Source organism: Cupressus sempervirens, chromosome 4, assembly GCF_028749045.1.
Source record: "Cupressus sempervirens isolate cs-2001-9-10 chromosome 4, ASM2874904v1, whole genome shotgun sequence".
In the NCBI taxonomy this organism is placed as follows: Eukaryota; Viridiplantae; Streptophyta; class Pinopsida; order Cupressales; family Cupressaceae; genus Cupressus; species Cupressus sempervirens.
The window spans coordinates 743022909-743038625 of NC_143121.1; the positions used below are offsets into that span (position 1 = coordinate 743022909).

A 15717-nucleotide genomic window follows, 5' to 3' on the forward strand; every position below is an offset into this window, starting at 1 on the left:
TTAAATGATCAAATTTTTGAAATGATGTTATTCAACTTACTTTTGCATTTCACATTTATTTAATGTAATCTTTAATTGCATGTGTATTTATCCTTCATGTTTTTTCAAAAATAATTATTACATCAACATTAGTTCTAGTTAGGCATTATTCTCATGGGTTTCTTCCAATGAATGAGATCTAGAGTTGAACAAGTTGTGAACTTTAGAGGATTACTCTCTTTTGGCTAAATCGTAGAAAATATCCTTTAGTGCCTTCTTATTAAACTATTCAATGTGTGTTTGGTTTGGGTTTGTCTTCCCAATCTTGTCCTTCATTTTTGGCAACTATCATGTTTTAAGGTGATCAACACATTCTAGTTGACATTGATATCTCTACACCTCTTCCCCAGTATGTGGTTCTCATAGTTAGGGATAGATCATGAACTCAATCTCTTCAAGTGCCTACCCTTTTGAATCATGTTGTCAATACGTCTCAACTAGTTGCATGGAAAAAGATTTGTCTCTTTGGCATTGTAGAAGTATTTCTAGCTTCTAACTCTTCATAGGCTAATGATGACTCTTCATAGGTTGATGATGAATCCTCTCAGGATGATTCATTTTCTACTAATTTGGCCTTCTCACACCTAGTGGCTCTTACTTCGCCGCATTGTGTACTAGCACAATCCCCTCTGCATGTCTAGAACCTCATCAATATACTCCTACTCTCCTCCAACCTATGGCTAACAATGTGCAACATTCTCAACACTTTTCCCCTTGTGTTGAGTCTCTTAAAGAGGGTTTCCCCAACTTGCTTCCCCTTGTAGAAGGGATCCTAGTGATAGTATCATTTGGATGGTTGCTCTATGGTATAGAAAGATTATTTATTAATCCATCATTATCCTCCCCATGTTATGGGTGAGCTATCTAGCCACTCTTGAGGCAAGTTACAAGTTTGCAATGGAAAAGTGAAGTAAAGAGGTAAAAGTACCATTCAAAAAAAACAAACTTCATTCATTGATTAGCTAATAAAATATCTATAATAGTAGAAAACTTAACTTATAGCATTTGTTTTTTTGTCAAAAAGAAATAGCTCACAAGATACTTCAAAATATTACATAGATTACACAAATATCAATTACTTGGGTGCTTTGCAAATGACACTAAAAACATATAGTATTTCATTGAAAAAATTTAGGCATGCTCCATTCTTTATGATCTACTCAAACTGTACAAGGATACTATTTCTTATAGAAGTTGCAACCTTCAAATACTTAACATGTATAAATTTTTTTGTATAACAGAAATATGTCAACGCACATAGATGTTGATATCTCTATCTATATATATGTTTTAAAATATTAATGAAAGGAAAAAGAATGTATAAATAAATTAGATAATTGTTGTGATATTACTATCAAAATTCAAATGTGTAATTTTTTATTCAAACTCATTAATTCATAGATCAATGAATTTGACTCAAAGACTACTCAATTAAATTCAAATTATAATATCATAATTTAGCTTGTTACAAAAATAAATCATACTTATTAATTGATAATATTTTACAGAAATATATAAAAAATACTTACCTCTAATTAATGTTTTCCATTTTCCATTGAATTGTCAAAGTAATAGCACTGATTTGTCGCCATTGAGATCGCAACATTGTAAAATACAATGCATAAAGAACGATGGCAAGACAACTGCGTTTTTTATTATAACATTGTAAACTACAGTGTATTAAGAAGGATGACAAGATGACTGATATTTTTGTTACCTTTATTAATTTGCCAAGTAACTTTTGTTAAGTCTTTGTTTATTTCAAGAAACGAGGGTTGCCATTCATATCCCAGAGTAACTCCTCATCTCCCTAAATATAGATGATTTGTCTGTTGAAAAAGTTGTGGCACTCCTCGTATCCATGGGGTGGGTGAAATCTAACTTTTCTGCATTTACAAAGAAATTGCCTTGGAATAATTACTATTTGTAAAAGAACTTTTAAGTCTAATCAATGTTTAAGATTGGATATGAAAATTAGCCTAGAGATTTAAATTAAGTTCCACTATTCATATTACTATATAAATGATTAGGACCTTCGGCTTTATAATTATTATCTACAATTTCTATAAAGCTTAAGGCATTGGTATCATGCAATTGCTTCCGACCTTTATAAATATGGACTGCAGAACAAATACTTCTAATGAATCCTCTATTGTATTTCAATCTTCTAGCAGCACTGATTTGAATCCAACAAAATACTAGATAAATTATAGCAAGGAAGCCTCAACTTCCATTATGTAAATGTTACCTTTTGATGCCTTGCCTGGCAACTTGAGTTGGAGTCTTGATCTATTTTGAAAAGAATTTTTCCCAGGAAAGAATCTGATCTTTGTGAGCTTGGACTCTAATTTATCTGAATTGAAGGAAAAAAATGTTATTTTCTCATAACTGATAAATGATTGCAGTGTAAGGTTTGCTTAACATTAGGAGCATAATAATAATAAGGTTTCAAGATTTAGACCAAAATCCATCATTCATAATAATATTATAAATATGATTAGGAGCATGAGGTATACTGTTTCATGAAGATAAAGGAAAACGAATCAAATTGAATATAGTGTACTTACTTACCACATTCAGGGGCCAATATTGCCCAGAATTCCGCCATGGCTTCTCTAGAAAGTAGACTGGACTCTTGAGTAGTGCGCTCCTCCATTTGATCTTCATTCTCTCTTACACATCCTTGGGCTATTAGATTCTGCCGCCAGTTGTCTACCTCAGGAGGTAATCCTAAAAGGCTTAGTTTTGATTGGATCAAAATGTCGTGAGGAATTGACTTCCATGCAGAATAACAACTCAGCATATCCAACCTTTCCAGCTTTGACAACTTGCCAATGCTTTCTGGAAGACTCTTCAATTTCTGACACCAGCTTAGACTTAAATGCTTCAACTGTGATAGCTTGCCAATGCTGTCTGGAAGTTCAATTAAGATTTTACAACAAGTTAAGTTCAAGTACTCCAGCTCTGACAAGTTTCCAATGCCATCAGGAAGGTATCTCAATTTTTCACAGTAACACAAGTTCAAATATACCAGTTCAGAGAGATTCGAAATGGTCTTTGGAAGACAGTCTAACTTCTGACATCCAGACAAATTCAAGGACTGCAAATGGGAGAAATGTCCAATGATTTCAGGGAGGTTTTGTAAGGATCTGCAGTTGATCAAGTCCATGATCATCAATTGTGATGTATTGCTGCCCATAGCAGAGGTAGATTTCTTCTTCGTTGCTAAAATTAAGTTCTTAAACAAGTTCAAACTCTGCATCATGCTTGGAAAGGAACAAGAATCGACCTTTAGCCATCTCAAACTTGGAGGAAGACTGTATATGCCATCTTCTATGTGCATATGCTCCAAATGAAGATACCGATGGGTAGGTGTGCACAACTTTTTAAGACACTGTGAATCACTTTTACAGAGACGAAGACGAGAGACATTGATATTGCTAATATTGTCAAGTGAGCTACTTGTCTGAGCAGTTTGCCATTGCCGAGTTTGCTCTTCTTCAGAAATGGTTCGCCCCATATCTCTTATGAGGTCATGCATGTCAAACACACCTTTATCGTCTATCTTTATCAGCAGCTTCATAGAAAGATTAGTGATAGAAATGCACACATTCTTGTACATTGATTTCCAGAAAAGAATGGGAGAAGTTGTGCTTTCTCCAATGAAAAAACAAGAAATGTCTAGCAATATCTCTTTCTCCTCAGCACTGAGACCACTATAACTGATGTAGAGTGTTTTAAATATGTCTCTATTCGCTGAAATGTTTTCAAGAGTTTCATTCCAGCAATCAATGTCATTTTCATCCTGTTTATCATACAAGAAAGCGCCAATGACCTCAAGAGAAAGAGGGTGGCCCTTGCAAGCCTTCACTATTCTTTTGGAGAGCTCTTCAAAACGGGGAACAGGGGATGATCTAAGGAAGGCATGCCAACTAAACAATTGGAGACCTTCACTTTCCCCCAATCCAGTTATCTCATGAATGCATTCAGATGGAATGTGGGCAGCATTCAGAATGTGTCGATCTCGTGAAGTTATGACTAAGTGGCAGCCAGGGTACAGCCAGTCCGCCAAGGCATCCAGTTGAGCACGATCATCCACGTCATCCAAAATGACAAGGGCATGGAATCCTCCCAAACGATCTCTCAACAAAGATATGCCCTTTTCCACACTGCACAGATCTTCCTCATAGTTGACCAAATCTTTGAGAATTTGTGCTTGCAGCTTTTTAAGGCAAGTGGAGCGAACATTAAATACAAACGAAGCAGCAACAAAATAACTGTGAACTCCATTGTACAAGGCCTTTGCAACTGTGGTCTTCCCAATGCCACCTATGCCACAGATTCCAAGTTTAGCCGCAGGTTCGTCTAAATTGAGATTCAGTTTCTGAATGAGAGCCAATTTCATGGCTTCCAATCCTACTGGGTATCTGGCAACTTGTAATGGTACCCTATCCAGTGTCTTTATTATGTCATTCACCACCTTCTTCACTAGCTGAGCTTCGAAGCTGCATATGCATAAAACAAAGAAACAGAATAATCTATTAAGTTTCTATCTTGCACAAATGTCAATGCAATTAGGAAGTGTGTTTTATACAGATACCATCTGCCCAGCAAAAATATTCTTCATAATATTTCTGGTAAGGTAGTGTTCCATTGGTACATGTGATTATTTCTTAATGAAAAGAACAAATAATAATTTTAAAATATAATATTTATTGGAAAAATAAAAAAATTGGAAGTAAATCAACAAATATAATTAATACAGAAATCTTAAATACTTTAATTGCTGAATTTCATTATTAAATTTGATTGCCGATTTTTTTGAATTTGACTGTGTAGATTCTCATCCAGAAAGAAAGCAAGAGTGATCTATATAATCTTAAATAAAAATTGTTATCAATGGAGTATGATCTATACATACTAAAATAGGGCCAAAAATTTATTAAGATAAAAAGAGAAACAAAAAGGAGAGCCCAACAAGGAGCTCTATCCTGACAACAAGGTCATCTAACTCACGAGACAGATCCAAGAGTAGCTGCCCCCTATCCACAATATTCCAATCCTGAACATGATCAGAAGCCCATTTGGCCAAACAATCAATAGCTCTGTTCCATTCTCGGGGAATGTAATTAAAACTAACAGACTCTAGAGAAGTACAAAAGAGAAGAGTTTGATTAACAACAAAAGCCATTTGCCAACTAACATCCTCAAGCAACTGTGAAGTAAGCAAATTCACCACCACTTGAGAGTCAGATTCACAGATAAGCTTGCGCCATCCCCTCAAATAGCATCGCTTCTCAAAATATAAAATAGCTAGGGCCTCCATGAGATTGTTAGTATGCCAACCCTTATGCACTGAGAAAAGAAATTGAACTTCTCTAGAGTTGCATCGAGCCACACCCCCAATGACAGCAGGACCTAGATTCCCCTAAGAAGAACTATCAGTGTTGACTTTAAGAACTCCATGCAGAGCAAGCGATCAATGACCCACACGGTTCACCAGTCGCTTCGCCTGACGTCTAGGATGGTTTGGAACATTATGGAACCATTGACCTGCAACCCCTGAGAACTCATCCTAAAAAATGATAGTTAAGGCGACTGCAAATAGCAAGATCACCAAGATCCATACCTCCATCTAACTTACACTTAGCCTAAATAGTTTCCTAAAGAGAGTGGAAAATCTTCCACCAAAGATGCATGACTCCAATTCGGACATCCTGAAAGATTCACCAGTTTCTCTCCAACCAGATATACCAAAGAATAAAAGAGGGGCCAGCAATCCATGCAACTTGAAGAGGTGAAGCCTTGGAGGGGGCACTCCCCAAGTGATCCCAAAACTTGAGCAAGGAAGAAGCATGCCAACAAGAGCAACCCCAAGCACTCCACCAAAGATGTCAAAACTAGGTAGAAAAAGAACAATGGAAGAAGAGATGAGAGATAGACTCCTCTCATTACCACATAGCACACAAAAAGATGAGCCCTAAAATCCACATTTGCAAAGATTATCCCATGTAAGACATCGGTTGTGAGCCACCAGCCACATGAAGAAATGACATTTGGACCAAGAAAACTTATTCCAAACTTGTTTCCACCAAAGGCCCTCGGCATCCCCTAACAGTTGTCTAGTAATCTCTTGGTACCCAACATAAACAAAATATTTACCAGATAGGGTACCACCCCAAGCCAAAACATTTGGCCCCAACAAAAAACAACACTGCCTAGAAGCCAAAATCCTAGAAAACTCCTAGCAGTCCGCCTCTGAGCCCCTAGGAAGCCACTCTGAAGAGTACTTCCATCTATATCCGACAACAAGACCCAACTAATAAAGAGTCTTATAATGTGTCATTTTATCCCATCCGACAAGAAGAAAAGAATAACACAGACCCTGAAGATGAGGGTAAATGGATAAAATGGGAGGGTTGTCATCCCAAGCATCAGACCAAAACAATGCATGTGCTTTGTTCTTTGCTTGCCTTGAAACTATATGGCCAGTTATAGTTGGAAAAATGCAAATTGAAATTGTCAAATTTCGATGAAAACTAAAGAGTATTATGAGCGGAACCCTATGTAATGTCCTCTTTTTGGGACATCTGGAAATTTCAAAGTCCACTTCATCAAATATTTAAAAATGTGAATTTTGGAGCTATGTAAGTTATTTAAAAGGGATCATTTTCTAACTAAAAAAGGAAGAGACGAAGTGAGAAGAGGACGAAACGATGAAGCTAAAGAGTCACAATTGGATGCATTAAAGGAAGGATTGGAGATTCATTTGGCATGCTTGGATTATGGGATTTTATTTCTGATTTCTCTTGGAGAATTTGAGGACACTCCAACTTCTATTTAGGATCCCAAGGACGAAAACCTTTAGGTTCTACTTGGTGAATCGGAAGAAAGTGCGGTTCATCTTTGAGGTAGATTCGAGATAGGGTTCACATCTAGGTTTTCAAATTCTTTTTAGCTTTCCAATCTGACTATGGATACTGTCATACTGTATTAAAAATAGAAAACTATCAGTAATAAAACTCATTGAGTGAAGTCTTGACACAGTGCAAGGTAGGAGAATCCCCAAAGGAGATGTCCTAGCCCCCAGCAAATAACCACACAGCGGAAACACAAAACAAGATACAAAATCTAATACCAATTCACAACACCTTATTCATAAAATAATTGATTAAATACAATGTGTCGAGCTGTAAAGCCTTCCCGTTAATGGCCAAATACAATAACAGTTCTGCAAGATCCCTCAAGATCCAACCCAAACCCTGGCTAGTCCAAAACCACACTCTGGTAGAAACCTCCAAGGAAGATCTAAACTTGTTCTCGCAAGTCCACCAAGCAATCTCCTTGTTTGCCAAGCCTCAACTACTAGCCCTTCTCAAAGTTCGCTCCTCTACTTCATCCTCTTCTCCAAGCTGGATGATTATCACTAAAGACTCCACAAGACCCCTTATACCCAACTAAGCCACATGTTGGCCTAAAATGTTACAATTAAATAAACCCTTGCGTTAAATGCCCATGCAAGCCACAAGTTGGCTGCAACACATATTAAATACCTACAACCCAAATTAATTGCTCAAGTTGGCCCACAAACAACTTGGTTAACACAAAACCAAGACCAAACCGAGCATCAAAGAAACCATGCCGAGTATCAACATCTCACCAGGCATAACCGAGCTCCCGTAGTACATGTCGAGCAACACCTTCACAGACCGAGCAAATTGGGAAACACTAGAACCAAGCTTCACCGAGCTCCTTCGACAACCGAGTGCTCCAAGCTATGTCGAGCTCCTTCGACAATCGAGCACCTCCAGGATCACCGAGCCCAAACATCCACTGAGTTCTCAACCAAGAACTACCAAGAGATGACCGAGTAATGCTACTCTAACTGAGCACCCTGGTTAACACAACAACCAGAAACTACTCAGTAATGACCAAGCCACACCTCTTCCTTTGACCGATTCCCCTAACTCCAAGGTCAAAACACTCCAACATGCAGGATTGCCAACAAGCCTAGGATGCTCCTACATCAGACACCCCAGGTTCGAAAAAATGTTCTCAGTAGCTAAAAGAAAATCTTTTAAGATTCAACACATAAATCCCATCCTTGTTTCACTTTTGCTTCTTCACATCCATCCTCGGTGTGCTACAGGTCTACTTTCCATGTTGATCTCTAACCCTCTCAGAATCCTTCAGCTCAACTCGACTACCAATACTCAGGTTCCTCCTACAGAAACTACTCAGTAATGACCAAGCCACACCTCTTCCTTTGACTGATTCCCCTAACTCCAAGGTCAAAACACTCCAACATGCAGGATTGCCAACAAGCCTAGGATGCTCCTACATCAAACACCCTAGGTTCGAAAAGATGTTGTCAGTAGCTAAAAGAAAATCTTTTAGGATTCAACACATAAATCCCAAACTGGTTCTTCACATACATGTCCTCCAAGTCCTCAACTTGTACACTCTTTTCCTTGTTTCACTTTTGCTTCTTCACATCCATCCTCGGTGTGCTACAGGTCTACTTTTCATGTTGATCTTTAACCCTCTCAGAATCCTTCAGCTCAACTCGACTGCCAATACTTGGTTCCTCCTACAGATCTCTTCATTCTACAAAGGAATTAGGGAATGCTTCCTGCCACCTTTCATAATAGTGATCATATTCTTGACACAATCATGCATAGCCTTGCAATCATACTACCAAGGTCTACCAAGTAATATGTGACAACTACTCATGTCCACAATATCACACAACACTTGATCCTTATACTGCCCAATCTTAAAATCAACAAGACATTGCTCCCTCACTTCTAAAGCATGTTCATTTTGCGACCAACCAATCCTATAAGGACAAGGATGTCTCACTCTTCTCAAACCAAGTTTTTGAACCATCTCATGAGCAACAAGGTTGTTAGTACTACCACTATCCACAATCACATTGCAAACTTGACCACCAGACTTACGAGTCCTGAACAAATTACTCCTCTGACAAGATTCCAGTATCTTGTGACCAACCAATACTCACCAAGCTAGTAAATTCTCTCCTTGCTCAAGCTCACTAATATGGTTTTCAGCCTCATTCACAATAGCAACTCTTTTGTCACCAGCCTTAGGACATTCATAAGCTCTATGTTCTTCTTCATGACATATGAAACAGATACCCTTAAACTCACCTCTACCTATCCTTCTCTTCTGATTAACAAGTTTTAGTTAATCTTTTGCACTTGGTTTAGCTTTTGTCGAGTAGTCCTGCTTCTCCTTCCCTTGGAAACTACCTTGATTCTTCCCCTTCAACTTGTCTTCTGTCATTAGGGCATACTAATAAGCATCCTCAACCAAAGCAATATTTAGCATACCAACCTCATCCTGACTATTGAGTCTCAAACCATTAATATATCTAGCCACCTTCACCTTAGACAATTCTCTATGTCCAGAACAAATAGTCAACTTGTAGAATTCTTCTGTATAATCTTTCACAATCATATCTTTCTACTTCAGATTCTGCAACTTCTTAAACAACTCAAGTTCATAATCCGGAGGAATGAACTTAGTCTTCAGTTTAATCACCATCAATCTCCATCTAGTGATCTTCATTTCACCTTCCTCTTCTCTATCTCACTATAATTCCTTCCACCAAAAAGCAACATGTCCCTTCAGCTTAGTTTGTGCCAACCTCACTCTGAGCGGATCTACAATATTCTCTAGCTCAAAGTAGTCTTCCAATTCGCCAATCCAATCAATCAGGTCTTAAGGATTCAAAGTACCTTAAAAATTATGAACCTCCATCTTATGCTTCAGCTTCAACTGAGATCCGGGTGTAGCAAACTGACCAGCCCTATCTCCCATAGGTCTCTCTACACAAGCAGTTTTATCCTCACCACTCAATCCAACTATCTCAAAGTCTTCAGCAACTTCCTCACAACCATCTTTAGTACTTGCATGCCTAGGTACACTGCCTATAGCACTTATGATCTCAGTGATCATCAAATTTGAATTATGCTTTAATCTTCTCTGAGATACTCGCTTCCACAACATCACAGAGATCTTCAATTGCCCTAGGGTCCAATTGTCTTGGAGGCATCTTCCAATATTTTGCAAACCCTCCACAACAAATCAGCTAGATCCAACCTTCAATCCGATAAACTTCACCCTAGGTCCTGGTGCAAACTACCTCACCTTCGGTGATCTGTCTACACACTCAGGAAAACCTTCACTCTAATACCATCTAACACAGTGCAAGGCAAGAGAATCTACAAAGGAGATGTCCTAGCCCCCAGCAAATAACCACACAACGGAAACACAACACAAGATATAAGATCTAACACAAATTCACAACACTTTATTCATTAAATAACTGATTACATGCAATGTGTCGTGTTGTAAGGTCTTTTTGTTTACAGCCATATATAATAGCAATTACAATCAAAGTTTTGCAAGATCCCTCAAGATCCAACCCAAACCCTAGCTAGTCCAGAACCACACTCTAGTAGAAACCTCCAAGGAAGATCTAAACTTGTGCTCGCAAGCCCACCAAGCAATCTCCTTGTTTCCCAAGCTTCAACTACTAGCCCTTCTCAAAGTTCGCTCTACTTCATCCTCTTCTCCAAGCTGGATGATTATCACTAAAGACTCCACAAGACCCCTTACTTATACCCAACTAAGCCACAGGTCAGCCTCGTATATTACAAATTAAATAAACCCTTGCATTAAATGCCTATGCATGCCACAAGTCGGCTGCAACACATATTAAATACCTATAACCCAAATTAACTGCTCAAGTCAGCCCACAAACAACTTGGTTAACACAAAACCAAGACCAAACCAAACATCAAAGAAACCATGCCAAGTATTAGCATCTCACCAAGCATAAATGAGCTCCCGCAGTATGTCGAGCAACACCTTCACAGACTGAGCAACTCGGGAAACACTGTAACCAAGCTTCACCGAGCTCCTTCAATGACCGAGTGTCCCAAGCTATGCCGAGCTCTTTCGACAACCGAGCACCTCCAAGATCGCCGAGTCCATTCATCCACCGAGTTCTCAACCAAGAACTGCCAAGAGATGACCAAGTAATGCTACTCGAACCAAGCACCTCAATTAACACAGCTACCAAAAACTACTTAGTAATGACCGAGCCACAACTCTTTCTTTGACTGAGTCCCCTAACTCCAAGGTCAAAACACTCCAACATGCAGGATTGCAGCAAGCCTAGGATGCTCCTACATCAAGTCCAAAAGTAAAACCCCCTCCTTGCATCATGTTTATCTCTGCCATTTACTTTTCTCCAACATCCTATAACAACCACAGGTCTTCGTGATGAACTTATTTAGTGTATGGATTGGTGATTATAGAGTATGGAGATTAGGTGAGCTTTAAACGACATTCGACCCTAGCTGTATATGTCATATATGCAATTATATAACTGCTCAACAAAATTAAGTGTCCAATTAAAATTCATCTAAATCTGTAATATGATTAAAGACAGCTGTTGAGACCGAAATGTTTTTCCTTGCAGGATTTTGTAAAATAGAAAACCCAGGTCCTTCAGGTTATCTATTAGTCTTGAGAGAGAAAAAAATGTTGTTTGGTTTTAACTCTTGTGAGTATCAAAGTTGAACCTTGTGTAGGCTGTAGAAGGGCTGATATATTCAGAATGACATCGAGTGGATTAACATCCTCTCAAACAGCAAGCAAGTCCTCCACCACTAGTTTTTAACTGCTCGTAAATGCAATTTCCTATATTCAATCGATTTGCATGCAAAGACCTAAGAAGTTAATGATGGTTCTCTATTTACATTTGTTTGATTCAGCACTAATTTTAAGCTGAAAACACACATCACTAATAGACAATATTGACAATCAGATTTCCAATGTTGTGTCTGTCATAACAACCTCAAAAATGAGTGTTTTAGATTGAATGCTTGATCTGAAAATAAGTTTAGGCAGTATTCCTGAAGGTAATTGATCGAAAACATTTTAGCAACATTTTCATGCAATGTCACAAGTTCAAATCCCACTGGGGGGTAGGGTATGTACGCCTCATTTGTAGCACAATTAGGTGCCTCTCACAAAGAGTGGGGAGTAGTCCCATATTGCCATCACCATATGTAGACCCAAAAACAAATGGCTGGTAGCATGGACTATAAAGGGACCTTTCCTTTCCTTTTCTTTCCTTCGATTGATGACTTAGTAGAATGTGGTCCAGAATGCAGATTTCTTAATCAATTAATTATGGTGCAGAAAAAGGTAAAGGATATATCTTTTGGCATGGATAAGAAGGGCATTTTTCTTGTTTGTATATTTTAGAGCATCTCAAAGAAAACGACCTTAGAAGTATTCTCTTGAATGTTTTTTCACTCAAAACCATTTCTATATTATAAACAATCAATATCATGTAAAGCTGAGCAGATTGACGACAAAATTGACACTTCTGATGCTGAGCCTATTATAAAAACTGATATACAGAATGGTGTGCATTTTGAGATGATGTCTACATTAGGCAGATTACTGGAGCAGCTGAGAAATTCATGTCAACATAGTAATTATAAAGGTGGAATGCTTGGAAATTTCACTCAAGGATGTAGTTTGATAAAAGCATTTCATGCAGATGATAGCTTTAGCCTTTAACATACACAACGTTTTTTGGTCTCTAATCAACTGCTTGTAAAGCAATGGCAAGTGTTCTTTCACAGTATGTGTTAAAGGCAAAAGTAGACTATAGTCTATTAGTGAGAAGCATGAAATCTATAAAGGTTATAATATTGTCAAATTGCAATTGAAATAGAGATCTTTATCGATATAGTAAGATTTATTCGAAATCTTGACAGGTACCTTCTTCTTCTTATTATAAAAAAATTAATTCTTTTTGAGGCTTCTGAGAGGCAGCCCAAATATATGAAACATCAACTCAGTTGCTAATCAATCAGAATATCTCTGGTATCCATGGTTTTCTTTGTTTTCCAATGGGTTTAGAAATTCAGTGTTTAGAAATCGGTGACCTTAAACATTTTATTTTGCATTGCACTCCAGCAATGCTGATCAATCAAAATATTTCTGGTATCCATGGTTTTCTTTATTTTCTGATGGGTTTCAAAATTCAGTGTTTAGAAGTCGGTGACCTTGAATGATTTATTTTGCATTGCACTTCAACATGCAGAACATTGGATCTTTTATTTTGTCTAGTGTTTGAGCCAATGTTCCCTACATTTTTTGGATGTAGACAAACATAATAATCTTCACTCCATGTTACACTCTTGTAGTCTCAATTTTATTAGGGAGAACTCATAATGATACTTCGTAATGTGTTTGCTTTGTTTCTATGGTTTTCCTATTGTTTAGTTTCCTACTCAATTATTTATGCTTTATTGTATAAAAATAAAAAAATGATTCAATGGACTGAGCTCTGGGACATTTTTTTTGTTTCTTTATCAGGGGATATCACATTTTCATTTATAAAATCTATTAACTTATTCATTTTCTTGTCATGGGGGACATTAAAAATATTCCTTTCATCCTTGTAGGGCAATCACAACTATTATGACATGTTTCACTAATATTTGCACTCAATATCAAATGTTTTCTTTCACCCTCTCAAAGCACTTGGAGTTATCTATACATATTTCCTTCTATGTTACTGGATTTGCAAGACTGACCCATGAACCAGTATGTCTCAGGTCTGCACAGGGTCCAGACTTGACTCTGAATCCAACCAGATCCGTGGACCATGAATTTGGGTGAACCCATTGTGTGGATTCAGGTCAGACCAGTTGAGAATCTCCACAAACCTGGGGGAATCTAGTGCAGATCCATGCAAATCCCCGTGCCACATGGGGCAAAACATAAGAAGTGGGCCCAAACCTTGGAAAAGAAATTATTTATTGTTTTTTTTGTTCTCACCCTAAAACGACCCTTATTTGGTCTTAACAAACACATTTCATCACTCAATTTCTGTCTCATTTTGCTCTCTCCATCTTGCAAATTTGAAGTCAATATGATTGTATTCGAAGGAGATCGATTGTGGAGTGACAAATAACTTACAAAAGGCAGATTTGAGTGTTGAAGGTATGCATTTCAACCATATTATTTAGTTTCTTCATAGTTTGTTTCAAGTTCTTTCAAAGTTTTTGCTTAAGTTTTGAAGTATGTTTTTATTTCATTTTTCTTATTGATTGCAATAATGAGTAGTCAATGCTCAATGAGTGGGGAGGGATCTGTTGGACTAACTGCTAACATTTCCCTTTGAGATTTGTGATATGGCTTAGCTGCCTCATGTGCTCTATAAGTCTAGTGGTTGTATCGGCCATCGATAGGTCAATCTTTTGGTGCAACAGCAACCCTAGCTTGTAACAAATGGTATCAGAGCTTGGTCACAAATTCAAATCTCGTAGGGTAACATTGAGGGGGGGATTGTTGGACTAACCACCAATGTTCCCCTTCAGGATCTGTGGCACGACTTAACGGCCTCTTTTGTTCTACAAATCTAGTGGTTGTATGAAGCATTAACAAGTTGATCTTTTGGTGTAATGGCAACCCAAGCTTGTAACAGGATCTCAACCATTTAAAATTGATAAAGGGTCTCCCTTATAGAGACACACTACAAGAATTTCTCAATGTATTGGAGATGGGGGGTTTATTTGGAAATTTAATTTTTGCAATGCACAATATAGAAGCTCCTACTCCTGAGTCAAACTTCATTTTTTGAGCCCTGAGGATAGAGGGATTAATACGTGTGAGGGGCTAGATAAGAAGGGGTTGCCACCTAGGCAAATAGCAGCATTCGTAAAAGAACAAGAAAATATTGAGAATTATTGGTAATGATTTCTAGATTAGATTGTGTTGAGTATTTTACCATCAACATTTCGAATCACACTATGCGATTCATCATCAAGATGAGAAAGAAAAAGTTGCAAAACAAGGTTCTTGCTCTTGCTATCACATCCGTAAACCATTACCAATAATTAGTTACAAAAGGGAAACAAGGTGCTTATAGTCGAAAACCAAAAACAATGACACCACCCATTCACCAAGCCTCTAAACATCCCTTCTTGTCTATGCCTTCTACGGATGATGATGATGTAGAAGAACCACAAATCGTCATCCACAAGAGAGGCCCATTAAATAAGGCATTTCAAAATAAGTTGAGTATTCTTGATGAAAAAATTGGACCTTGCCTCTATGAATGGTGTTCCATTCAACTTAGCAAGATCACCTTATTGAAGGGAGATGGTGCGAGCAATAAACAATGCACCTTTTGGTTACCAAGGCCTTGGATATGAAAAGGTGTGCACCATCTTATTGCATAATGAGAAAAAAATGTAAAGACCAACTAAAACTAATAAGAGATTCTTGGGTTCAGACAGGTGTGTCTATTATCTCTAATGGATGGAAGGATTGCAAAAACTATCCCTTGATCAATGTTATAGTTGTGTCCCCCAAAGGGACAGTGTTTTTGAAGGCAGTTGACTATTCGGGGGTTGTAAAAGATGCAAAGTTTATTGCCTGGATTCTCATTTATTCCATAGAGGCAATGTGTAGTGATAATGTTGTCCAAGTAATTACGGACAATGCAAAATTATATAGGGCTGTAGGTGCTTTTGTAGAGACTAGATATGATCATATCTTTTGGACACAATGCATAGTCCATTCCGTCAATTTGGTGATGCAAGCAATCAGCACCCAAAT

The 15717-nt window shown here is 37.8% G+C and overlaps 1 protein-coding gene across 2 annotated transcripts in view; it reads right to left on the reverse strand.

Annotated features, from left to right (window-relative positions):
• Positions 1–1571: 1571 nt before the first annotated feature.
• Positions 1572–15717, reverse strand: part of LOC149563497 (disease resistance protein L6-like) — a 39389-nt gene continuing 25243 nt past the window's right edge. Inside the window, exons 2-4 of one of the 2 annotated variants that reach the window (XM_089826714.1) lie at positions 2611–4544; positions 2288–2392; positions 1572–1925 (exon numbers count right to left, since the gene is read on the reverse strand). In XM_089826714.1, the coding sequence (XP_089682840.1) occupies positions 1822–1925; positions 2288–2392; positions 2611–4544 (2143 nt within the window). In that variant the 3' untranslated portion in view covers positions 1572–1821. Of the gene's footprint in view, positions 1926–2287; positions 2393–2606; positions 4545–15717 lie in introns of those variants that run through there. The other variant, XM_089826715.1, reaches the window with a different exon arrangement.